The 26794-nt window shown below is 48.1% G+C and overlaps 2 protein-coding genes across 2 annotated transcripts in view; one reads left to right on the forward strand and one right to left on the reverse strand.

Annotated features, from left to right (window-relative positions):
* Positions 1-12743, forward strand: part of Timp3 (TIMP metallopeptidase inhibitor 3) — a 53842-nt gene extending 41099 nt beyond the window's left edge. Inside the window, exons 2-5 of the mRNA XM_042693263.1 lie at positions 293-375; positions 7156-7267; positions 7789-7910; positions 8744-12743. Coding sequence (XP_042549197.1) covers positions 293-375; positions 7156-7267; positions 7789-7910; positions 8744-8941 — 515 coding nt within the window. The 3' untranslated portion in view covers positions 8942-12743. The remainder of the gene's footprint in view (positions 1-292; positions 376-7155; positions 7268-7788; positions 7911-8743) is intronic.
* Positions 1-26794, reverse strand: part of Syn3 (synapsin III) — a 364727-nt gene that overhangs the window by 250320 nt on the left and 87613 nt on the right. Inside the window, exons 4-5 of the mRNA XM_042693264.1 lie at positions 18294-18450; positions 14545-14634 (exon numbers count right to left, since the gene is read on the reverse strand). Of these exons, the coding sequence (XP_042549198.1) occupies positions 14545-14634; positions 18294-18450 (247 nt within the window). The remainder of the gene's footprint in view (positions 1-14544; positions 14635-18293; positions 18451-26794) is intronic.

Consider the following 26794-nt stretch of genomic DNA (forward strand, 5'->3'; position numbering starts at 1 on the left):
CCATCGTGGCTCCCAAGTTCTCTCATGTTCCATTGAGCTTGGTCCTGTTGTATCTCCTGTAATCTCGGGTCTATCAGAATACTGGTGGGGGCACTGAGAGAGCTGGAGTACATGACAGCCCTGTGGATGAGTCAGGATGGGGGAATTTACATGTGTAAAGGGCTCAAGATAGGCTGGTGGGTACAGAAGGGCTCCATCCAGGCCAGGCAGCCCACCCTGAGAGGTGCCACTCTTGATATGGTTCAGGCCCTTTGCAGCCTTCTAAGAACCCTGTCTCCTGTTTTCTCTGCAGTGATCCGGGCCAAGGTGGTGGGGAAGAAGCTGGTGAAGGAAGGGCCCTTTGGCACACTGGTCTACACCATCAAGCAGATGAAGGTGAGTGTCATCATCATTGGCTCCAGGAAGAATCCTGGGATTTTTGCCAACAGTTGTGGCCAAGAGAGGCCCATTGGTTGGAACTGGGATGTGTGTTTGCTCGGTGTGGAATCATAGCCAGCCCCTGAGAGCTACTGAGGCAGCAGTCAAGAGGTCGTGGCTACTTGACCCAGAGCCAGCACTGGTTCTGAACTCTGGAACCAGACATCAGAGAGCTTTGTTACCCAGTCAGTAACCCTTGGCCAAGTCATTGCTCTTTTTTGGCTGTGGCTCTGCTTTCTGCAATTGACAGAATCCCAGTGTAGTTGCTGATGCTACATGGTAGGTGATCAGCACTCAGATCGTCACACCAAACCTGTGCTGAGCAGAGGAACCTCATTTCCTTACCTTTCACCGTGCTTCCCAGCTCTGTCTTCCTGCACCCTAGCTACAAACCATATTCATTAAATCCAGCGGAAGAAAAAGGTCTTAAGAAAAAGCATCAGGTTTGAAATCCAGAGAACCTGTGTCCAGGTCCCAGTTCTACTGTGATGTAGCAGCTTGTTAACCTAGGCCTTTTCCTAGGCTCCAGAAATGGCTGGCAGAAATGGTGGTGGCAGTTGGGATGATCTACTTATGTTCGCCTCGGCCTGGAAGTCTGGGGCTTCACCTCCATTTGCTTAGCCACCCATCCACCCCCACCTTTGTAAGTGTTTCCCTAGATGTAGGCTCTGGTTCCGGAGCAGAGGACCCCCTAGGGAAGCCAGTCTCCACCTTAGCACTAAGTCTGATGGAGCAAGAAGAGTCACATGTGCAGACAAATCAGAAGAAGAAGAAGATGGCAAGTGCTGGATTCCTGGGAACAGCCAGCCCTGCTGCTTATTGCTTACATTTGCACCCCATTCCTCAAGGCAGGACTGGCAAGCCACAGGGATTTGATTGCCCATCTAATGCAGGATAAGAATGAGTCCCACACGCCTGTCCCCAAAGGAGACAAGCTTTAACACCCAGGGGTGTGTGTGTGTGTGTGTGTACGCCTGTCCCCAAAGGAGACAAGCTTTAACACCCAGGGTGTGTGTGTGTGTGTGTGTGTGTGTGTGTGTGTGTGTGTGTGTGTGTGTGTGTGTGTGTGTGTGTGTGTGTGTGTGTGTGTGTGTGTGTGTGTGTGTGTGTGTGTGTGTGTGTGTGTGTGTGTGTGTGTGTGTGTGTAGCCCACAGGCTCCTGCCTGCTTCCTGTCCTGAGGCCTGTGGTTAGATGGACTAATTTTTTTGTGGAACCTGTTGCTTTGGATTCAATTTTGGAAATATCCACAGCCTTCTGGTTATGTAATATCCAGAGTCGGCCCTGGCTAGTTGCCCTTGGCTGCCTGAGTATGATCATGAGACCAGCTTAGGTCTTCAGACAGCCCTGGGGAGAGGAGAGTGGGCGGAGGCGGAGGACCAACAAGAGCAATAACAACCCTTCCCCCCCCAACCCACTTTGCAACCTCTGGCGGAGGGGAAGGAATGCTAGAGCATTAGACCAAAGCAGAGGCTGTGAAAACACAGCCAGCCCCGCCGGCCCGCCCGCCGGCCTGCTGTGCCACAGTCCTCACTCTTGGAGGCTTGGTGGCCAGCAGGGAGCTGGGAGGAACAGCTGGGAGGCAGGAATTCCTACTAAGCCAGCTTAGCTTCCCTCCACCTTGGGGCCTGGGGGGGGGGGGGAGAAGGGAGGGGTAGTGGCCCTTCCTGTGGGCAGTGTCCTGTTACCCCCGGCTACTGTCACTGCAGTGGTTGGCCTTGTTTAGAGGACAGGTACCATATGTTCCTCCCTTAGCCTAGGACAACACCAGCTGCAGTCTGACAGGCTCAGGTTCTCCATTCGTCCTCTGTGGTCTAGGTTCGTGGTATCAGCATGCTGGACATCAGATGTAAAACTCTTTGTTTTACTTGCTTAGAGGCTCAAAGGGAATAATGATCTGCTCAGAATCATACACTTAATTAAAGGCAGATTTGTTCCCAAGTTGAGGTAGGGGGGTCCCTTCCCAATACTGTTTATTCTTTACATGACTCCCCCAGATCTGCCTGCCATCTTGTTTTACTCATTCACCATATCTAATGTCTTTTATGAACCCTGACTCTTCTGCTGCCCTGATGTTCTGACCTTCAAAACTGGTTGGTACCTTTCTTTTTTTTTTTGGTCGGTCATGGGGCTTGAACTCTGGGCCTGGGCGCTGTCCCTGAGCTCTTCAGCTCAAGGCGAGCACTCTACCGCTTGAGCCACAGCACCACTTCTGGTTTTCTAGTGGTTTATTGGAGATAAGAGTCTCACGGACTTTCCTGCTTGGGCTGGCTTTGAACTGTGATCCTCAGATCTCAGCCTCCTGAGTAGCTAGGATTACAGGCATGAGCCACTGGCGCCTGGCTGGTTGGTACCTTCCTATCCAGAGACACAAGTCAGAGGCCCTCCTCCGTCTACCTCCATCCCCCTCCCGCTTTCTCTATGCGTAGCACTGGGCTATGAACTGGGAATAGAAAGGTAACACTTGTCTCAATATAGAACTAGGAGCAAATAACGTGCATTGAGCATTTGCTCTGTGCCAGACAGACGGGTAAGCCTTTGCACAGATCAGCCTCACAGCAACTAGTGCAAGTCTCCTTAATGGGGAACACCACTATAAGGCACTCGGAAGGTTATGTAACAATCGAGAATGCAGGGCTAGAAAGTGGCAAACAGGAGCAAAGCTACAGGGCCTTAACCTCAGAGTAGAGGACAAGGAGCTAACAGAGCAGTGGGCAGTAGAGCCCACAAGTCATTCCCACCTAGTTTGGGTGGGGGGGGTACCCTCACCCCTTTGTATCTAACTCTCTCAGGCAACAACCAGAGGTCAACTTTGGTTTGTTGGTGTGTGATCTAGCTGGTAGCTCTTAATGTGCCACCGGGGTGAGGTTGGCACAGGTCCCCAGGGAGACTTGTTTTTGTGGATTGGTCTATACCAGGTCAGGGCCATCAGATAGGGGAAAGGCAGGGCCCCCTTTCAGCAGGACTGAACGTGGGATCCTAGCCTGGCCAATCTCTGATAATAGGCCAGCAGACTGGTCTGTCAACCACACAACCTCGCATCCTTTGTTTAGGCATGCCCTCGGTACTGGAGAGACCCGTGGAGGTGTGGCTGAGGAGACTGGGGCTGCTAGAATGCTGCAGGAGCTGACTGTGACCCCTCACTTGGAGATTAGTGAGTTGGAAAGGTGGAAGTTTCCAGAACTGGCCATAAGTCATTCTGCGGAGGCCTTATCTCCTATCAGGACTATGGGAAAGCAGTCCACTTTGCCAAGAGCTGTTGTTTGTGAAGAGACATGCTCTCAGGCAGACCGCAGGGGACAGCGTGTATGGGGGACATTATGTCCTAACTGGTCCCAGGAGGGTCACAGGGGACATGGGCTGGTCATGTGCTTTGCATGTCCTGACTGTGAGCAGGACGTGCATGTGCTGGGCAGTCGGAACGCCTGTCCCCTTGGCTCCAAAGAAGCAAAAGCAACAACAGCGGGGTGTGTGTCGGAGAGGCTCCAGCTGAAGCCTCTCTGACCTCAGCCCTCAGGGACCAGCCTCCTTTGCTTAGTGCTTGAGAGTCACAGTTCAAGACGCCTATCTGACCCTCTGCAAGGACTGACTGCGTTTTCACAGGCTCTCTCTGCTAGACAGTCACCCTTAGGGCAGCACTGTGCATATGGCATCCCAATGAGGTACCACGTGTCTCCAGACCTCAGTCACTCAGCCTGTAAATCAGAGTGAGTCGTGGTTTTAAACGTGTTTGTGATGTAAACCAGCATCCAGCACAGTGCTCACCTCTGGCAGACAAGCCAGGAACATCTGATATCCAGGTGGCCCTTCATGCTATCCATGTTGAGTGAAGGCCAGGCAATTTCATTAGACTGAGAGACCTCATACATGAGCTGTCCCTTCCCCCCGCAAGGGACGCGGACTTCTTGGCACTTGATTTGGATACTACCAAGAGTGCAGCTGCTTCTGTCTGCGGTTCTGAATTGGTTTAACACTATTTCTGCCGAAAGATGAGATAGGCAAAGACACTAGACTGTGCTCGTCTTCTTCTGAACTTTGGTATAGTTGGTTTTAAGTTAATTTTTTTTCTAAGTGCTAGTTTTGAGGCTTGACATGAGGGCCTAATGGTCTCATTTGACATTTTGGCTCAAGGACAGCATTCTATCACTTGAGACATATCTCGACCTCCTGCTTTTTGCTGGTTAATTCCAGCTAAGAGTCTCTTGGATTTGTCTATCTGGGCGGGTTTAGAATTGTGATCATAATAGCTCAGCTTCCTGAATAGCTAGGATTATAGGTGTGAGCTATTAACATCTAGCAGTAAGCTAATTTTTACTGGATGTCTCATGCTAAGTGACATTCTAAGTCATTTGATTTTCAAAAACCACTCTGTGAAGTACATACTTGGCCATGTTTTGCAGATGAGGAAGCTAAACAGACAAGGTTCAATAACTCTCCAAGCAGCTAATAAGTGACTGAGACACAAGATTCAAACTCTTGTTGTTCTCTAGAACCTGCATTTACCAGTGTCCTCTGTGGCATCGCTTAGCTTAAGTGACTTTAGCATCCTTTCTTATCTGAGCTGTGATTCCCTGATTTTAGGACATGATGAGCCTATTCCTGGCCTCCTCACTTTCTCAAAGTCAGTTCTCTAGCTCTCTATGATTGCAGACATAAGATAGTTTCAGGATCCATAAATGAGATCAAGGAGAAGACACATCCCTGAATCAGATCTACCTTTATTATCATAGTGTTGCCTTCCACAATGACCCCTACCATGCAGCACTGGGGGTCAGATTCCACCACTGGTAATGTATCCAAAGTTCTGCTGATAGCTCGTTATGGTGGTACCGCCCTACGGTAGGGGGTCAGAGAAAGCTAGCACAAGGTATTATCTTGTGCAGAAGGACTGGAGGTGTGGTAGAATGTTTGCAAAGTAAGCACAAGGACCTGAGTTCAAATCACGGTACCACAAAATAAAGAAAACATTTCTCCGGTGCAAACGTTGACACAGCCCTGCTTCCCTGTAGCATCACTGAACCCCAAATGTGGGCAGCAGTTGGCAAAGTCCAACTCCATTGTTTCCTTGTTCTCTTGGTGAGCACCAGAGAAGAGGGCTCAGAAAACCATCGGAATCCATTATACAGCGCACCCCTTAACCAAGGCAGAGGCTCCCAGTTGTAAGGCCAACAAACAACTTCATAGTAAAGATCCTTGAGGACCACCTACCCCCGCCAGCCAGTCACTGCTAAAGAGGAATAAAAACAGCCCATCAGACTGAACAGGAGGCATTCATGAGGCACCAATGAGGTGATGTCTGGCTTTGTATTAATTACCATAAGCAAATTAATAACGCATGCCAGGAACTAAAGTAGGGGTATTGTCCTGCTGTAAACCCTTGGGACAGGCCCAGTGACCAGCAGCCATCCAGGGCCTGTGTGCTTGCTCTGAGAATTGGAGGGGTAATGGGATTGGACCATGCCTGGCGGGCGTCCCACTCCACCCGCCCCCACTCACACAGTTAACACCGTGGCCTCGGCAGGCCAGGGGTTGTGGGACACTGGCAGACTTGACCTGAAACCACCAAATGGATTCAGCCTCTGGGACATTCACACCAGGGACTCTTGTCACATGCAGATAAAATAGCCGCAGAGCCATAAACAGAAATTTGCTACAACTGAGCCCTTGGTCCTAAGCTTCTGGTGCCCCAGGAAAGATGGGTAAGATGTGGGATGGCAGCTAAAAGCCTGGACTGTGGATTCCTCCACTTGGAAACTTTGCACTGATGTTCACCAACAGCATGGCCATGCAACCTGCCGTCTCTCAACCTGCCTTATGGCTCTGATTCCACACCTGTAAAATGGGCTCTGTAGTTCTTACCTTATAGGGAATTTAGGGGCTCATATACAGCAGTCTTCTAGCCTTGGAACTACTAGCCTTTAGAGCTGTTCTGTATATTATAGGATGTTTAGTAACATTCCTACTCTCATCCATCCAACAGAGAACCAAAAAACACACGCAAACAAACAAACTTCAATCATCCCCAAATGTTCCTCAGGAGTTAGCCTTACCTCTCCCTTGAGAGCCACTGTACTGATTATGTGGGAGATAAAAAGGACCAAGGATCAGCAATTTCCCATGGTTCAACTGTGTAACTATTAAGTTTGACGTCTTTGAATGTTGTATCCATGTTTGCGTGCTTCCTCTGGGCCGAAGAAACCTCATTCCTTCACCAGATGCTCAGGAAGGAAAACACACAGAGGATGCTTGTCCGAATTCACCCTTTGCTCACCAAATACAATTTCTATCAGAGCCGTCATATGCAAAATGGGTTCTTCTGGCTCTCCTGAGGAAGCTATAAGTAAGGATCTGTGTCAATGGCAGGTGTCAGAGACGCCATGCAAAGGAAGGTCAGCTCTCTGGCTGTCCTCTTAGACCTCAAGTGGAGAAGTCTTTCCTGGTAGTTTCTTTGGACTCCTGCCAAGGCGTTGAGGTTTGGGAAATGCATGCATGGACGAGGGCTGTGGAGCCGCTGGATGAGGAGGAGGAGGAGGTGTGTCCAGCTGGACAGAAAGAACATCTCTCTGCAAGTCACCAGCCTGTGTGTGGGAAAGGTGGTCAGGTGGTCTCCTCGGGGGCGGAGGAGGGCAGACGAAGAGCCCCAGGGTGCTTAGTTGCCTGATTAGGGGAACCGGATCCCAAGCAACTACATGGCAAGATGCTTTTAGGGCGTCCTCTCATGATATTCTTTCTGTTCACAGATGTACCGGGGCTTCACCAAGATGCCCCATGTGCAGTACATCCACACAGAAGCCTCCGAAAGTCTCTGTGGCCTTAAGCTGGAGGTCAACAAGTACCAGTACCTGCTGACAGGTAATAGCTGACTCTAGCACTGAAGTTCCAGGTAACAGGGCTCCCACACCTGATAGGCCAGCCTAGGTAGCTTAGCAGTGACCCCAAGGATAGCCGCCATCCACTGGGAGTTGGGGGGAGGGGCACACTAAGGCTGGCTATTGGCTTTAACCAGGACAGACATACAGTGGAGCTCTGAATGAAAAGGGACCGGTGGTTCTGCTCCACCCTGTGGTCAACTTGTTTGGTCTGTATTTAAGAATTCTCCACCTTTAGGCAATCAGTATAGAAAAAAAAACAAACTAAAACTAAAACATTAGAAGAAGAGCCAAGAATTGGTCCTCAGTCCTGGCTTTGGAACTTAATGAGAAGTTTAGCAACTACAAATCGCTGAATATTTCAAGCTTCATTATCATCCAGGAAATGAGGTCACCCTCATCCTAAAGGTGTTGGGGAGAGGGGCCTCCAACAGCGGGGTCAGCAAAAAACCCTTTTAGACTTCTGACAGAATGCGTGACCCCTCGCCTCCTGTCCCCCTCCAGGCCGTGTCTACGATGGCAAGGTGTACACTGGGCTGTGCAACTTCGTGGAGCGGTGGGACCAGCTCACTCTCTCTCAGCGCAAGGGGCTGAACTATCGCTACCACTTGGGCTGCAACTGCAAGGTGAGCCCTCCCCCCTCCCCCCAGCCCCCGGGGGAGTGGAGGGCAAGGGGCTGTCCCAGAGCCATCAGATCCTGTTGTGCTGGCTGTGGGGTACAGGCACAGTAAAGAATGTTACTCCAGGCTGGGGAAGAGGGGATGCCTTGGTACCATAATCTTCCATCTTGATGATGGCAGCGGCTGGACACAAGGACTCTTCAGTGTCCCTTCCCTTAGCGGAAGTTCAAGGTTACAGCAAGGGTAGGATCCTTATGCTGACAGGTCCTGCCAAGGACAGTTGATTCTCCCCAGGTGGACAGGCTAGCCTAGGCTGCTGACAGAGGTCTCACCTACCAGGCCCAGGTTTTTACCCAAGTTTAGGGCCCAGGTATGCCTCCCTGCCATGGGCCACTCTTCCTCAGTCTCAGTCCTTAAACAATCACGTATGGTTTAATTACTACTATTCCCAGGTGGAACTAGCAGCTCAGAGATTTTAAGGAACTAGCCCGTAGGTTCAATAGCTTGCTGAGTCTGATTTCCAACTCACAGCTGAAGACTCCTTTCCTGTCATCCAATCTGTTACTTTCTGGACATGTGATCTGGAGTGAATTACTAAAGCTTCCAGACAGAGCCTTTCATAGGGAAATAAACATGTAAGGAGAGATAAGGGGAATGATGCAGATAACACAGTGGATAGAGCAGAGCCTATGTTCAACAGCGTGAGTTAGGGTTATTTCTATGATTATGGTTGAAGGCTTATTGTGGTTGGACACTCCCCTGAAGTCACCCCAAGATCTGAACCTAGAATGGGACCAATATGGCAGCAGCCACCAACTATTGCTTATGATCTTTTGCAGATCAAGTCCTGCTATTACCTGCCTTGCTTTGTAACCTCCAAGAACGAGTGTCTCTGGACCGACATGCTCTCCAATTTCGGTTACCCTGGCTACCAGTCCAAACACTATGCCTGCATCCGGCAGAAGGGTGGTTACTGCAGCTGGTACCGAGGATGGGCCCCCCCGGACAAGAGCATCATCAATGCCACAGACCCCTGAGCCCAGAACCTGCCCTGTCTCACCTCTCTCCCTTCCCGCTGAGCATCCCTTGGACACTAACTCTTCCCAGATGATGACAGTGAAATTAGTGCCTGTTTTCTTGCAAATTTAGCACTTGGAACACTTAAAGAAAAGCCTATGTTGATTATGGAATTGATTTGGAGCTATCTTCCCGGTCCCCCCCACCCCCACATACACACACCTCCTACTCCATACCCCCTAACCCTTTCTTTTTGGTTTTGACATTATCCATTTTCACCTGGGAATTTCTGGTGCCATACCAGAAGGAATGAGGAATGTATACTCCCTTTCTTCATGATATATAATCTATATTTTTTTAGGAAAACAAAAATCGAAAAATCTAACCCATTTGGGCATTGTAATCACTACTCTTCCTTCTTCTTCCCCATTTGGCCATCTCCCCAGACCTCCCTCCATCCCTCACCTTTCTCCTGCACCCGAGTACACAAAGGTCATAGATGAGGAAGTTGCCAGAAGGCCAAACTGTTTCTGGATCAGTCAGGAGCAGGCACCCAGCAGATAGGCTTGAGGTACGCAGAAGGTCTTATTTGCAGAGGAGATGCGATTGCATATCCTGACCAGACTGTCTGTCTATGTGCAACAGAGCGAGGCGAGCAAAGGAACAGACAGTGGGAGTAGGTCTCAAAAGACATGCACAGTTCCTCCAGCCCCGTGAGGCTTGAGTTGGCCAGATGTTTCTGAGTCTAGAGCAAAGTAGCCTGGCCAGAGCTTTCTGTGTTGATAAAGACTTAAACATCTGCCTGAGATCAGCAGGCAACTTGCCTGTCTGTTCAAAAACTCAGGTGAAGGGCTAAGACAAATCTCTCTCCTCTCCCTGCCTCCCATAAGACATTGTGGTCCTTGGGAAAGCTGCTGGGGGAGGTTTGGCTGGGAGTTTGCCTGTATGTAAATTGGAGAAATGCACATACTGTACACTATCCACAGATATAGCCAAGTAGATCTGGGTAGCAAATACTTTTTTTTTTTTCCCAAGGTAGCATTTAGCTCATCTAGGGGGAATGTGTTTGTATACACATTTGCATATACCCACACGAGGATATAAGCTAATTTTTTTTTTTTACAGGACACAGAATTCTATTCAATACTGTTAAATATGCCAATAGTTTAATTGCTTCTCTTTTGCTGTTGTTGCTTGTTTGAAGAAAATCATGACATTCCAAGTTGACTTTTTTTTTCATTTTAATTAAAATTTGAAATTCTGAACACCCTCTTTTTCCCTATAACTGGGGTCATCTGACCTCTAGCCTTTTCTTTTCCTCTTGCTTCCTGTTTGGGGGAGGGTCTTCACTTCACTGCCTTACTGTCTGGCAGGTGGCAGGTGGTCAGAGGTCTTCACACAAAGACGGACAGCCAAGTGTCCTGCCTTGGCTCGATGGCCACCTCTCCTGGGCTTGGGGACAGTCTGCTGTCCTCCTCCAGTTCATTGGTGGGTAACTGCCACCTCCTGGGGTCCTCAGTTCATGGAATTACTATGGGAGGTCCCTGGGGAAGCCTGGCTGTGCCATCAGCTGTAGGGTTTTTGTTGTATTTTTTTGGAAATAAAACTATAATATAAATTCTCCTATTAAATAAAATTATTTTAAGTTTTAGTGTCAAATGTGAGCTGTGGAGAGTAGGGGATCACGTGTATTTTACAGAGTTGTGGGGGGTGACAGGATGGCGACATTGAAGGTGATGACTGTCTCTTTTTTGTTTTTGTTTTTTTTTTCCTTCAGATTATGGGTATTTATCCTCTATTAGTATTTGTATCTTCAATTCATTCCACTTTAGGAAACAGAGCTACCAACTGAAACAAGAGTAGGGGAGAAGAAAAGGCAGACAACAAGATGTAGTATGTCTCTCACACACAATGTCCAGGCAAGAGGTTTGGCAGGACCCCACAGCAGGAAGACAGTGTAGGGGTTGGGTTTCCTTGCGATCGACTTCACTACTGTGCAACTGTCTCCTGTGCTCCCGCCGTTTGGCAAAGGAGGATGGGAGGTGTGGCCTTCTCCATGAAGCTGTAGAAGCGGAGGAGTTGAGGCCAGCAAGCCAATGCTTCTAAGATATTTGGTGTTCCTCAGACTTGGTGTTTAGGACGATCACGATTTCAATCCCAAAAGTTTTGCAAGGTGGAGCTCAAGCTCCTAGTCCAACCTACATGAACGCCTTCTGCCAGTGCCCCCAGAGTGTCTTCAGCCAGGCAATTGGCCCTTCTTGGTCCCTGGTGTGGTCACCCCCACTCCCACGAAGGGGGACTCAGGGTAAGGCCTGAACACGAGACCCCTGAAGTTTCTCTGCAGCGTAAATCAACTGGCAGAACCATAGCCCCACCAGCAAGGCCCTGAGAGGATGTCCCGGGCTACAAAAGGTCTTTTGCAAATTGCTATGGTCAGAGGGTGGTTTGGAGCTTTCTATAAGCTATAGCGTTGTTTATTTCCTCTGTTCATTTACTGTATAATGTAAAGTCATTTCTGTAGCCGAGACACCTCTGTATTTCAACCCTATCGTGAATGTTTTATTTTGCTAAATCTTATGTCATGTGTAGGCTGTAATATGTGTACAGTGTGTCTGAAAAAGTAAGAAAGAAAAAGAAACCCACATGCCACCATTTTCCTGAATCAAATTCTACAGTGGAATAGACAGTAAAGTACTTCTATGCGGGCAGGCAGCTAGGCTGGCAAATTGGGGAGTTAGAACTCACAAAGAAGCCTCCTTCCTATCTGAATCCCATGGGTTCCCTGAGTAGAAAGGAGAGAGGGGGAAAATAAAGAACATACTCATGTCCTTGCTTTGTATCACGTATAGTCCTGGGCCATCCTCCACCATCAACCCTTGTCCCCTCTCCCTCTCCAAGTCCTTTAACCCACTCATTTGAGAAGCCATATTTTTGCCCCAGAGTCCAGGCCCTTGGAAACTCTTTGATTTCAAGTTCTTTTCTGCGTTCTCTGGGCATCAGTTCTGCTTTCCCATCAAGGGAACTCTATGTCCAGGCTCTTCTCTCCCAGACCAGCGCTCTGCTATGGGAACTCCCCTGATCTTTACCCCTCTCAAGCAATCTCTGCCTTGCCTTATGATGACTGAATGAATGACAGCCCAGGATATCTCCATTTCCCCTGTCAATCATTCTTTAACCACAAAGGAAACACGTGACTTTTTTGAAATAGCTCTGTCTAGGAGATACTGTGGCCTCCCCAGGAGAGAATGCTTATCCCTTTCCTGCACCAGCCTTTTCATGTTGGGCATGATAACGATGTAGATTATCCCCCCCCCCCCCCACCCAAGATGGCACCCAAGTGTTTGGCTCCTGGCTGCCTAAAGTTTTTTTTTAAAAATCTCTAGGTTATTGGTATTTGAGAGAAACACTATTCAAAAAAATAATCTAATGGCAAAAGCACAACAAAATGGGACATGGTAGGGGAAATGGCTCTCAACAGCCCCCCTGTTGGATCTTTGGGGGTTAGAAGAGGGAAGGAACTTAGCGATGCTTTTGCTCTGAGGCAGGGGGCTTCTTAGATTCTCCCATGCTCCACCTTTCCCTTTACCCAGTCTGCTGTGTGGAAACCCGGAAGTGATGGAGAGAAACCAACCAGAGAAAACCCTGTCTGGAAGGAATGTATTTGTTGCTAAATTTTGTAGCACTGTTTACAGTTTTCCTCCATGTTATTTATGAATTTTATATTCCGTGAATGTATATTGTCTTGTAATGTTGCATAATGTTCACTTTTTATAGTGTGTCCTTTATTCTAAGCAGTAAAGTGGTTTTATTTCTATCACACAACACCTCTTGCCTCGTGCCTTGTTGACTGCCTGTGCGGGTTCGGTGGACACCAGGGGGCCTTGGAAGACTGTCCTGCTTGCGTTCTAGGCCCTGCATTCTGTGTTCTAGACCCATGCATACTCTCTCCTCCACTCATAGCTACAGCATACGCCCGCTACTTTGGGGGGAAGAATTTCAGGAGCAGTGTCTATGATTTCTTCATGGATGCTGATGCAGCCCCAACTTTATTCCCTGATTTTATTACCAGAATTTTCCCTGGTCCTGACACATCTGGATCTCTTATCTGATTTCCTAGGGTCGGAATCAGACTTTCTTGTGTTCTTCCTGAGACTTGCACCCTGGTAGAGGGGGAAGGGAGGCCTGTATGCAGTGGTATTTGGTGGCAATGGCCAGCCTTAAATTCCCAGGGTAGCTCAGCCTGGTTGGGAATGCCAAGAACTCCTTGTGTTGTCATGACAACTGATGAGCCTCCCCCCCACCCCAGCACATACAGCCAGGTGTTCACCCAGTGGGCTGCCTCCACTGCAGATCACTCATAGCAAATGTCAGCCCTCCCACCCCAGTCCTTTAGTGACGATGTTCCAGATTATGTGTTGTGCTCCTGTTTGGAAGGTCATTTGCGTTGAGTATCTGAGTACCCATCCTATGCCAGACACCTGACCACATGAAATCTCAACAACCTTGAGGAGAGCGTGACTCCTGGAGTGAAGACATTGTTTGAGACCTAGAAAGTAGAGACAGAGCTGGGTCTCTAACTCAGGCTGGATGGAGATAATCATCTCAAGTTTTCTCCATTTTATTCACATTTTAGTGGAAGGTGCTGGGTTTCATGTGTGCCTGTCTGGTGCCAAACCAGCAATAACTCAGGTTTTGTGGCTCTACCTTGATCAGATACAGGAGAAAGGTGATCAGTGGGAACTTCCACCTGGCAAGGTAGCTCCCATCTGGAGCCTACAGTTGTACTGGCTGAGTTTCCAAACAGGGCTGTCTAGCTCAGCAGCCTGAGCCTGTGATTTAAAATTCAGGCTACAGACCCCAGCAGGAGTCTCAGATACCATATTCATTATGTTGTTCCCCCAAGATGTATATCTCCTGCAATGCCAAGTCTAGGACCATAGCCTTTTGATTCCTCTAATGAGTTCAAGAGGTCTATCAATCATGACTGTAAGCGGCTGCCAACTGCTCCTAACTCTTCTACCCAACTTCTGGCTATCTCCAGAGAACTCTCTATCCCTCAACACTGTATGGACCTGCTCGGCCCAAGCCCTTTCCAAACAGAAGGCAAAGATCACATACTCTGAGCTCAGCTTTCCAGACGCCTTTCAGGGGCAATCTCGGGCATAGTCACAAGCTGGCAAGTAAAAAGAACACATAAGGAAATAGCCATCCAACAATCAGTGCAAATACAATGTTACTGGGTTTTTTTTATTATTAAATATGAATTAAAACCAAGACCCAGATGAGACCCAAGTAAAACAATATGGAAACATCTTTTTCCTTGATCATCAACCTAGAGTTTCAACATGGCAGCTCAAATTGTCCCCTGATTTGTTGTCAGTTCCCAAAGTCTCACAGAATGCCATCTACCTTTGCCATTTGACCTGCTGCCTGAATTCCCCCTGGAGATGAACTCTTCCCCTCAGAAAGCCAGTTATTACCACCAGATTTGAAGACTCTACCTTAGAGTCCATGTGTTCCGAGAGTGACCCTGGAACCCACTTGCTCTGGCCAGAGACTCAGGACACGGATACCTGTGTTCATTCCACAGCATGAAAATAAGCATGAAGAAAAGGCCACTCACCATTGGCTTGTGGTTGGGGAAAAATGTCTGTTCTACGAGTGGGAACTTCTCAGGACCCAGGGAATGGAAGATCTTGATGAGTTGAGAGAACTGGAGAGAAGCCAAGAAATATTAGTCAGCCATGATCGCATACGATGGTGAAATTACCCACTTGATCCTAGACTTTGAGTGTAGGGAACCCTGAGGCTGAGCTGTGAGACTGGGAAAGGGGTAAGAGGTTGGAATGCTGCCTGGTCACCACTCAGAAGGCTGAGAACTGGACCCAAAAGGACAAACAGACAAGGCAAAACAAATGTGTAAGTTACTGTAATGGTTTAAGTTAGAGTGGTTTGGATCCTACAAATAAATGAATGTATTATTGTTAAATGTTTACCACTTCCCTCTGCTCTCTACCAATACGGGAGTCAATTATCACTATGTGCATAAACTAGATCTCATATAAGCTTGCTAACAGGAACTCGGGGTTCAGAAGCCAGTGAGCAGTGAATCCCCTTTGAATCTTCATTGAATTCCCACTTTCTTTACTCTCTCTCTCTCTCTCTCTCTCTCTGTTTCTCTCTGCCTCTGTCTCTGTCTATCTGTCTGTCTGTCTGTCTGTCTGTCTCTTTGTCTTTTCTCATTTCTTCCGCTCTGGTATCCTGTCTTTCTGTCCCAGGTTGCAGGTAGCAACATTTGAGCATCCAAATGTTCTATGCTCCAGCACCCGTTTCCTGTTGCTCAGATAGATGCCAACCTCCTTCACTAGGTCTCCACCCTATCCATCATCTAGCAGCAGCAACCCCTCTATGCCTGCCCAAGGCCTAAGATGTAGGCAAAACTCTTGAGGTCAGCTCAACTGTATTTCATCAACATTTGCTATATATCTTCAGCATTTCACACAAGCTCCTGGCCCACAGAACAGCCACTGATGTTTATACCATCCTGCCCCCCAGTCCCTGCCCCTCCCCCACAACACCTGCCTTTCCTGAGGGATAACATTATAAGGCAGTTGATAGGTACACTGTGTCTCGCTCTGCCACTTACTATGTAACTTGAGAGTTACTAAAACTTTCTGGGCTTCAGTTTCCTCATTCATAAACCGGAGATATCAAAAGATCCTCCCTTATTGTGTTGTTTTAAGAATATAGCTGATTCAACATCTGTTAAAGCAAATTCCTGACGTCTGGGTATGGTGTCCCACACCTGTAATCCTAGCTACTTGGGAGGTAGAGATTGGGAGGATCACTGGGGCCAGCCTGAACACTGTATGACTCCAATTCCACCAATAGCTGGGTGTGGTGGTGAGTACTGTAATCTCAGCTATGGTGGAAAGCAGAAATAAGAGGATTGCAGTTCCAGCCAGCCCTGGGCAAAAAGTAAGAATCAATCTCAAGGTGTTGCTCAAGTGGTAGAACATCTACCCAGCAAGTATGAAGTACGAAGTTCGAACGTCACTACCTGCTGCACAGGTAGCACTGGGATGTTGTTATTATTGATAGATGTTCTTTGCCTTTACAAATCCATGTGTTTCTAGCAGCCCAGGCCAGGCCTCTTCCCACAAGGTGCCCATTGTTTCTGCACTACCTTTGGGGGCCACAGCTTTGCTTCTGTGGCCAAAGTGAGAGAGTGAGCTCCGGACCTACCACCCAGCATTGTGGAGGGTGGGTTGCGCCTCCAGTGTGCCTCATTCTGTGCCTGATTATTGAGGCAACAAGTTTTGCCTGACAGATAGAAGACAGGTTGTACAGTATGATGTTGAGCTTATAACCATTTGCTGAAGGACAGTGTGGGGGTTTTAGCATCTGGAAGGGAACAGGGCGAGCAATCAGGGAGGCCCCTGGAGCTGATTACAGGAGAGGGAAGGATATTCTGGGCGTGCTATGAGAGCCGTGTTGCTGGAGACCCTGAGTGACTCTCATGACTGAGGCCTCAGGTGCAGAAGCTGGTCGAGAGAGGTGGAGAGAGAATCATCCACCAGGAGACTTACAAGGTGGGGCCAAGGAGCTGAGAATTCACCCAGAAGGCAAAGGAGAGCTGTAGGTAGATACAAGCAGGAATAGGCAACTTAGACTCTGAACAACGGAAGGAAAAGCTACAATTTGTGGCCAAAGGTAGATACCAGTGTTAGAAAGGAGAGCTATGTCTCCTGGAAGACTGACTTGGGAATAACTCAGTACTAAGAACTTGCAGAGGGAAGTAGGCAACTCAGGAACTAGCTAGACTCTTGGGGTCTAACCTGCAGATCAGCACAAAGAGTCAACCTGGTGGGTTTGGTGTTCCTTGGAAATGTTATTAAAGGGTTCCCCTCATCTTCCAGAAAAGGAAGCGGAACGCCACAAAGGGAAAGCAACTGCATAATGAAGCACTTGGGCTTGGGAAAGGCCTAGTTCTGTCACTCACGACCAGCTCTGCAGGCTTCTGTGTTTTCATCTGTGCTGAGTGATTAGCAGTATCTGCTCATCAGTTTGGTTCTGACAATTAAGCACAATCTATGAGTTGTGTGGAGACGAAGTGCAGTGCACAGTGAGCTCAGTGAGCTGAAGTTGCTCCCCTCATGTGTCTGGGGACTCTTGCTTGTTAGTGGCCACTTTGATCCTAGATGTGGTGAGTCAGAGCTCAGTCAGAACACAAGAAGGAGGTCCAGGCAATGACAACAGTGTTTCTGTTAAATGAATGCATGGGCTCACCCAATAGGCATCAAGTGCCAATTCAGTGTAGAAGATTCCAGGTATAGGAGATGATGATGATGATGATGATGCCACTATTTATTCAGGATATGCCCTGTGCCAGCCACAATTAGAAGCATTTAATATGCATTCATTCAAAAGACTACCAGGTAGACCCCGTTATTACCATCCTTTTCTAAACAAAAAAGCTAAGTTCCCTGAGATCAAGTCACTTGCTCCATGGTATACAACTAGAACCTAGGCAGTCTGCCGTTGGAGCCCAGGCTCCCAACCAGTGCCCTATACAGAGAGGCAGCAAAATAGTGCGTGTGTGTATGTGTTTGTATGTGTGCACGTGCATGCACATGTATGCACATGCATGTGGGCATGCACACACATATATGCATATATACACCTCTCTCTCTCTCTCACACACACACACACACACACACACACTTGTTGACTTGTTGCACCACTGAATTACTTCTAGCAAGGGAGGCAGATAATGCATATTCTAGGCAAACATTTTGGGAAAACATACAAAGCAGAGTAGAAGATTTGAGGGCAGACGTGGAAGTGGAGGGCTGGTATGTTAGGTCACGCCTCTCCTGTAACACATGGAGAAAACTCAAATCCAAGGAATGAATGAAACAAATCGATACAAGCAAGAATGAAGCCTTGGGGTTTGGAGAGAGATTGCTTTGAGGTGTGGCGGCTTCAAGATTTGGTTTTACCACTCACTGGCATGTGACCCTGGTGAGTTCCTTAGTCACCCCCCCAAATTGAGCGTCCTTCTCTTTTAAGAGGAGGAATGATGCCCACCTCACTCACACATCCATGATTGTTTGGGCACAGGGAGCATGTACTTCTGGTATGTAGTAAACGCTTAATAAATGATGCTGTTGAACCATGGTGACAATCCCACGATGGCATGTTTAGAACAGTGGATGCCTCTTCATGACTAATATTATAGCATGATACTGTATCACTATATAACTCCTACAGAGGAGGAGGCCCCTGTGCCAGGGAAGGATCCCAATTCATGGCTAGGACGCCCAGTATCTCTTGGTCCCCTCCTCCATCTGGGCCTGGCTTGTGACCTACCACCCAAGGCTTGCTGCAGAAGTTGTAGACGGAGTAGAGGGAGTTGACCGCAGGCAGCCCTCCATACTGCAGGCCGATCACCAGGCTTCGGTAATCCTCGCCCAGTGCCATGCTGTAGGCGTGCTGACGGACCAGAACGAAGTCGGGCTTGAAGGATCTGCGGAGAGAGGGGTCAGAGCAATGTCACTGTGTGGTGTTTGGCCGGGAGCCCATGGCTGGCTGGGTGTAACACAAATAGGGTGCGGTTACTGCCTTGGCAGGGGGGGGGGGGCGGGTGTCCCAGCAGAGGCCAAGGAGAAGGTATTGTTGCCAGCAGACCCCCATTTCACAGATGTGTACCCCTAGGCTCAGAAAAGACTGCATCTTTTGCTCACAAAGGTAATGCAGCAGGCCAAGTCTGCACAGCCTCATGGCTCTCAGCCATCTGCATGTAACCAGGATTGCTCCCCAGAGATGTCAAAGAAAACCTGTCTCATTCTGTCCAAGGAATAGCCTCAGGAAGGCAGCACGAGTGTTTAAGGGATGGCCAGAGTTCAGGCCAGGCTTTCTAATGCATCCCTCTGAAGGGTCATGACAAAAGGCTATACAAACAGAACTGGGGATGGTCTGGGTTATTTCCCCATTCTATAGTTGGGAAGACTGCATTTGTCTTTCCCAACGCCTTGCCTACAAACTTGCCAAAAGCCCAAAGCTGGAGAGCAAGAGAGTCCCCTTTTGAACTCAGCTATCTGGCTCCAAGTCCACCATAGGCTTTTTACTCCATCTCTGGCTCCTGATGGATGTACACACTGTTTTGCCCACAGTCAAGGGGCAAGCTATTTCTGGGTTCCTTGCTTGTAAGTTGCACGACACAATCTGTCTCACTGGAGGAAAGAGGCTTACACTCAACGTGGCACCATCGGCCCATTTGACTCATTGTGAGTCAGATCTTCCACTTCAAACGCAGCATGTCTCTTTAAAATCATTCTGACGCAAGTTAAAATAACTCTCAAAGGGAAAGGACTTGTCCCCTGTAGAGAAGGAACAAATGTGCTGCCCTGCAGATATTTCCCGAATCCTTCTGATCTTGGTCCTCACTATACCTGCCAGCACCTGGCACCATAGCTCAGGTGTGTGCTGATTCTGTACTGAAGGGCATGGGTGATGTGCATGAACCTTTCCTCCCGTCACTGCCACAGGAGATGATACAGGGCTCCTTGGCTATCTTGATTCATCTCAAGAGGGCCACTTGGACGGCGGCGTCTTCTTCTCATGTCTGATTCACAATACGCTAATCACGGTCACACAACTCTGGGTAGACTAGCAGACAACAGCAGATGTGGGAGATCTGAGAACTGAGGATCATGGTTTGAGGCAAACCCCGGGCAGGAAAGTCTTTGAAATTCTCATCTCTGATTAACCACCAAAAAGCCAGAAGTAGAGTTACGGCTAAAGTAGCAGAACACCAACCTTAAGTGTGCAAACTCAGGGACAACACCCAGATCCTCAGTTTAAGTCCCAGTATGGGCAAAAGAGAAAATAACACCAAAAACAGATAGCAGTACAATCAGAAGAGGAACTCTGCCTGTCTTATCAATGAGAATGATTGCATGAATGGATGTGTGGGCACAGAAATAAATAAATGAGGAAACACTAAGGGCAGGGGTCATCAGGGAGGGGAGGAATTCTCCCCCGTGCTCCTAGAGAAGAAAGTTGGTCTCACGGTCAGCATAAACAGCAAATACCACCACACACCAGTCACTACTGGGCTGCTTTGCAGGAACACACATTTAGCTTTTATGGAGGAATGTTTTTACCACCAAGAGTTTTTTAACTCCAGGGAATTCTAGTTGGCTCCCGTGACTTCTTGTGCTTCCCGTATTCAAGTAAAGGGAACGTAATTGCCATATGTGACATACCCGTGCTGACCTAACCTGTGCTTGTTGAGATTTGTTTGGTTGTTTCCATTCATTGCTACCTATGATGCACAGGGTCCTTTCTGAAAAGCTGCAGTTGGAGATATTTGCAAAGAATACAAAGAAATTGGTGACTCAAGTCAGGTAACAGGTGGTGTGCAGTGTCTCCCTGAAAATCCATCACTCTGGGCACTCTTCTCTAATCAGGGGATGGTCGAGTCCTTCATGTCGACCTCACATCCAAGCATGTGGCTTTAAGGGAATATTTTGAGTCTCAGGTTATAAGGGAATCATGACATTTCTTCTTCAGCTAGGCTGAAGAAAGCTCTGTTACCCTTCTTGGGTTTTGAGTCCAATAAACCTGTTGGCCTGTGAGTTTGTCTTTCTGATCTTTACTCATACTCTGGGACTTGAAAATACTTCTTTACACTTGGCACCGAAATCTGGGACTTGAAATAGTTCCTTACATTTGGTGCTAACATCCGGGACCCAAATTATTTCCTTACAGTGGCCCCCAACTTTTGTCTAACCCTAAAAATTGTCCAAGGGGAGGCTGATGATCCTGAGATTATTGGGACATGATCTATACTGTCCCCAATTATAGCCTCGGAAGAGTTCGTTGGGTGCCATGTAATAAATGCACAACTAAATGAGTAAAACACTAAAATGAATCAAAGAGTATATTCAGCTCTGTCTGGTGCAGTTCTGGGAGTGTGTACGTGGAAGGTTTGAAAGAAAAGTAGCGGTTTATCAAGAGCAGAGATCTGAAGTTTATCCTCGGGAGAAGAAATGGTATAGCAGCCCATATCGGTTTATTTGCTCAATATTCTTTTATATTTTTGGCAGCAGAATTGACAATAAGATCCTCTCCAAGATTCCAAGACCCACTTTTTTTCTGGGCAGGAAGTCGTCTAAGGATTGAGGCAGGTGTGGAATGGGCCCATCAGACCTCTGTGAGCTCTAGGAGAGAGGAGGTGAAGTAAGATGGATGGAGACCATGTTCTTGCTATATGAGTGCCAGTCGGGACCAGAGACAAAGAAAGACCAAAGCCCTGTCCATGTGTGTTAAGTCCCTGAATCCTCCTGAGCCTATGAAGAGCTATCTTGATCTCCTGAGCTAGGACATTCTTCTTTTTGCCATGATTCACTGTTCTGAGTTGGGTCTGTCACTTACCATCCAAGTTGTTCTGACTGACATGGAGAAGAACCAGCAAAATCTGCAATCAATGCTATGGTTAGAGTCCAGAGTAGGGTGAGGTGGAGGCCTGAGCTGAGGCTGAGCCATCTTTCTAAGCCCCTTGCTGCTTCTTTCTATCTCCCTCATCCCACAGGGATCATGTCCTCTGCCTTTCATGCCTGGGCAAGATCTTCTTCAATCCCACACAAGTTGACACACCCTGGCTGGAGGCTGTGGTTGGGGTTTCTTGTTGTGTCAGTCTTAAAATGAATATGAGCTCTATTAGTCGAATTCCTGGCAGCCCAGGTGTTTCCCAGAGGTGGCTGTGGGCACTTGGGAGGAAATCAAGGACAGTGGATAATTGAATGGCAGGGACAGGACAGGTGATGCATTGCTGGGGATCATGGAGGGCTTCAGGCACCATCAAGGGGCAGAGGGCCAAAAGCTGAGTGACTCTTCACCATCGCAGCAGTGTCATAATTCCCTCAACTATGCAAAGGCCTGCAGGAGCAAGAACAGAGCTTGGAGGGGTTTTGGCTGGGACCTCTGTTAATGAGCAGAAACCTTATTATTCTCAGCTGCGCCACTAATCTTTTATACTAATGCCTTTCCCCTCCTACCTCCCCCCTCCCCAAGGTCCAAGATAACATGATGATAAGCATGCTGAATTCTGGTCACACTGGTCACACGTGGGCCTGTCACCTCCAGATCTGGTTCTCAGCCAAGCCTGGGAAGGCTCTAGGTGTTCTGACATCCTTGTGCACCACTGGAGCTGTTTCTGGCGGGGCTCTAAACTGTCTCCATGCTCTCTGAAACCCTTCTCCATCTCCACTGTGGAAATAGATCCTCTGGCACTAAATCTGGGGGGGAAAAGGGGCTCAGGAAAATAGCGAACTAGCCAAAGGGAGGACATCAAAACATCTGGACAGTCTTCCTACTCCCGAAGGCTTATGATAACGCTGTCCTGATTCAAGTTATAAAGCAGAGGAAGTGTAGATGCTCTGCGGAGGGAGGGCTTGAACCGTCCATATGGAAAGACTTGGGGGAATTCATGGTTTCCCCTCTAGCCTGAGGACTGCAAGAAATTAGTCCAGGACGAAAAGAAATTAGGTGGCAGGCAACCAAGAATCTGGAGAGCAGCAGACAACAGGATGCTGCATGGGGGATGGGGGGGGGTGGCCTGCAGGGAAGTTCTGCCAGATACAAGGCTGGTGGGCTGGGGGACCCAGCGAAGACAGACAGTCCGGCTCTCTGACGAATCCTAGGGTCTCTTTGTAAAGTTCTTGGAGGTTAATAAAACACAGATACAAGCTGCTGGAGGAAATAGGATCCCTCTTCTCCCATCTCAACCCCCCAAAAACCTTGATCTCTTTATCCTGAGCTCTTCCTGCCCTTCCAGGTCAGAGAAGGAGTTCCTGGTGTTCCATCGTTTTCCTCCCATCATCCCCGGACTTCCCAACCTGTTAAGGGTTGAATAGTGACTTTTCCAAAACAAAAAAATAAGTTGAGGTCTTGAACCCTGTGACAGTAACCTCATATAGAAATAGAACTCTATTCAGAATTCTATTGGCAGATGTAATCAAGTTAAAATGAGGTGAGGTTGGAGTGGCAGACTGTGCTCCAGGGACTGCTGTTTTGGAAGAGGTGAATTTGGTCACAGGCCCACAGAGAAGGATGGCGGTGATGTTTGTGATCCGGGAACACTAATGATGTTAGGAAATGGTCAGGAAACAGCAAGAGATAAGGAAGGATGTCCCTGAAAGCTCTCAGGGAACCAGAGCCCTGGTGACACCTTGACTTCAGGCCAGAAGTTAGACATATCATCCCAGAAAGCCTATCACTGCAGCTACAGGAGAGGCTGAAATTGAAGATGGCCATCCCAGGCCAGCCTGGGCAGAAAAATCTGCAAGAGGCCATCACACTGGAAGAACTTGGATACAGTGGCATGCACCTGTCACCCAACCTGTGACAGGAAACCTAAAACAAGCAGATCATTCAGGAGCAGATCCAGACAAAATGTGACACCCTATTTAAAAATAATCAGCGCAAAAAGGGTTAGAACTAGAGGTGTGGTTCAGTGGTAATGTGCCTGCTCAGAAAACTTGAGGCCCTGTGTTCAGACTCCAGGATCACAAGGAAGGGAGGAAGGGAGGAAGGAAGGAAGGAAGGGAAAGAAGGGAGGTAGGGAAAGGAGGGAGGGAGGGGGAAGGAAGGGAGGGAGGGGAAGGAAGGGGAAGGAAGAAATAAAGGAAGAAAGGGAAGGAGGGAAGGAAGGAGGGAGGAAGGAAGGAAGGGAGGGAGGAAGGAAGGAAGGAAGGAAGGAAGGAAGGAAGGAAGGAAGGAAGGAAGGAAGAAAGGAAGGAAGGAAGGAAGGAAGGAAGGAAGGAAGGAAGGAAAGAAGGAAGGAAGGAAGGATCGGTGTGTGCTGAAGTCTACTGCTTGGTTCATAGCTGATGTCCTCGAGCTGTGTTCTCACAAGGCAGAAGGGGTGGACAGCTCCTAGAGTCTCTTACTAAGGACATAATCACAATCAGGAGGGCTCCATCAGAATCTTTGTCTCCCAGAGATCCCACCTTCCAATACCATCACACTGAGGATTAGTTTAAAGGAACACACACATCTAGACTATAGGCAAACCCTAACACTGATGATAAGAAAATGTTCATATTTATACAAAGCAATATATTTCTATATAAAGCAATATAAGAAAGTCATACATATATAGAACTTTGTTTGGGTGGTTACTCACTAAAATGCTAACTTGGCTATTTGAAGGGAGAGGACTGGGAAGTAGGGATTTGGTTCTTCTTTTGCTACTGTCTACATTAAAGCAAAATAGCACCGAGTGTTTTTACAGATAGGAAGAAACAATGAGGTCATCACCATTCTGGGAAAAAAAATGAGAAATGCGCCAATGATGTCATATCATGGAAAATGCCTAGGGTCCAATTTTATGTGACATAAAGCAACAGACAAGAGAATCTGGCTGATGATTAGCATGCTGAAAAATGATGGATCTGGCAGCAGAGGTGGAGCATCCCTATTCATCTGCTAAAGTGAAGAGGCAGAAACAAGAGACTCCTTGTCTTCTGAAAATTTTCATTTTTGTCATGATTTAGTTGAGGCATTTACCAGAGAAATCAGGTGGCAGGCATAGGTAGATGAACGGGTAGATGGATGGATGGATGGCTAGGTAGGTAGGTATGTAGATAGGTAGACAGACAGTCAGACAGACAGATAGAGATAGAAAGGCAGATGGATGGATGGATGGGCAGGTAGGTAGATATATAAATAGACAAATAGATGAAGTGATACATGGAAGGATAGGTAAATAGATGAAAGATAGAAAGGGAAAGAAAAAGATGGGTATGTAGGTATGTAGAAAGGAAAGACCAAAAGATGGACAGACAGATGACGGATGAGAAATTAGGCTTCTCCTCCCTGGTAACCATAGCCAGCCATGACTCTTCTTCCTTCTATTGCTAGACCTGTTGGATAAGGCAGCCTGTGACTTCCCACATGTCACTCTCTATTACTCTAGCTACCTAGCTGTCAGATTCCTTTCTACTCCAATGAGATTGAGCTGAGGTCTTTTCTACATACCACATCCTCAGGTCAAATGGCTTCTTGTGTCTGCAGTTTCTTTGAGTTCTCATTATGGCTAACATCCTAAGAAGCTCTAGTTCATGTTCTCATTAAAGCAAGAAAGGGAAAACTTGTAAGGCAACTGAGGCACAGAGCTGTTATAATGAACTTGCCAACAGTCACACAACTATTGGTGGTGCAAGCAGAAGTCAGATCCTACAGCTGTTGGCTCTCCAACCTCAGCACTGTGGCCATGTGGGGGCTGGGGAATTCTGTGTGGTGAGGGGCTGCTGTGTGTATTGTCAGATGTGAGGAACATGTCTAGTCTAGATGCTCCTGGATGTAGTTGTGACCACCCAACACATCTCTAGACGTCACCAAGGGCCTGTTCTGATCAGGGTCTATTCACATCTTGCCCCTCACAGGTAATAAAAATGTCTCCAATTTATGAACTGCTTCCTTAGTGCTGGGAATCAGGTTTTTAGGCTTTTCACTGTACTATCTATAATCCTCATGATGACCTAAGATAGTGAATACTATGAACCACCTGATTTTTTTGAGGCACAGAGAGCTTAAACAAGTAGAACAAGGTCCACTAAGACTTGACTATGGGTATTTGGGTTCCAAAGCCGGTGCATATGACCTTCACTGAGTGCTGAGCTGGTATTAAGCCCATAGTCGGTGTTCATGAGGTCCACAGGGGAAAGGAAACTACAATGCCAGCAGCTTCATCCCTCAGTGTCTTGGTACATCTAAGATCAAGAACACTTGAACAAGGAGAGTTGGGCTAAGGGGCCTGAGGACCGTTCCCAGGCCCTCCACTTGCAGAACTTGGATCTGTGCTCTTCTTGCTTTCAGTCTAGAAGGCCTGATCCCTAAGACTCGTCATTGTTACTCACCATTGGGCAATTGCCTGAGCATCATCTGGGGGCTTCGTACAAAACCCTTGTGAAGCTGGTATGTAGCATGCTTTGGAGAGAGCCAGGTAAACATGGGGCTTTCCACATTGAGGACAAGAGGGCTGGGCTACGCCCCCTCGCCGACTCCTCTGGTGGGTGGTGGAACAGACGTGGACAGCATCTTAATCATCTCAGGGGTCACACAGTTACCATCAGTCAGTCCAAGGCAAAGGAGAAGGTCCCGGGCATAGCACGACCATGGCACTTTTCCTTGACAGAGGCACTGGCTGGCACAGGGAAGAACCTGACAGTATGTATGCAATGCGACTGTCCGCCATCTTGAAGAAGAGGAAAACTGAGACCCAGGGTAGTTAAGTATGTTTCCAGAGACATCAAGTCCAGAGGTCTCTGTGGCCACACACCACCAGTCACCTTTCTTACGAGTAATCTCCACTTCGAAAGGGCACCACCCCAGGAGGAAAGTGCCTTAGTTTCCCTAGCATACAGCTATGGGGACAGAGTGCTGGGGACCCTGTTGTCTGTGAACACTGTCCTCTGTTGTCTGCAACTCCGAGTCTCACCCCTGTAGCCCTGGGGCAGCCTTTTTCTCTTCCCACAGCTGCCTGAGCTCTAGGCTGTCAGCAGCCAGCTCCACCATGGGCCTCCTGCCAGGCTCTGGGGAAGGGGACATTATTCATCGGGGAGATAAGGCAGCTGATGAGAGATGGGCCTCCGGGCAGCTGGTGCTCAGCACGCTGGAGCGGATGCAGGAGAAGCAGGGGGGGAAGGAGGGGGGGCTGGAGGGAGGGGGGAAGCCCATTTTGAGATTAAAAAATGATGGTATTGCCCATGGGTGACAGGAGAGCACATTTCAAACCGAGGCTGGGAGCTAAGACAGACTTTCCCCACAAACATCCACTCTGACAAGCCCTCATGTTTGCTCCT

This window comes from Dipodomys spectabilis, unplaced genomic scaffold, assembly GCF_019054845.1.
Source record: "Dipodomys spectabilis isolate Male_0828 unplaced genomic scaffold, ASM1905484v1 ptg000163l, whole genome shotgun sequence".
Lineage (NCBI taxonomy): Eukaryota > Metazoa > Chordata > Mammalia > Rodentia > Heteromyidae > Dipodomys > Dipodomys spectabilis.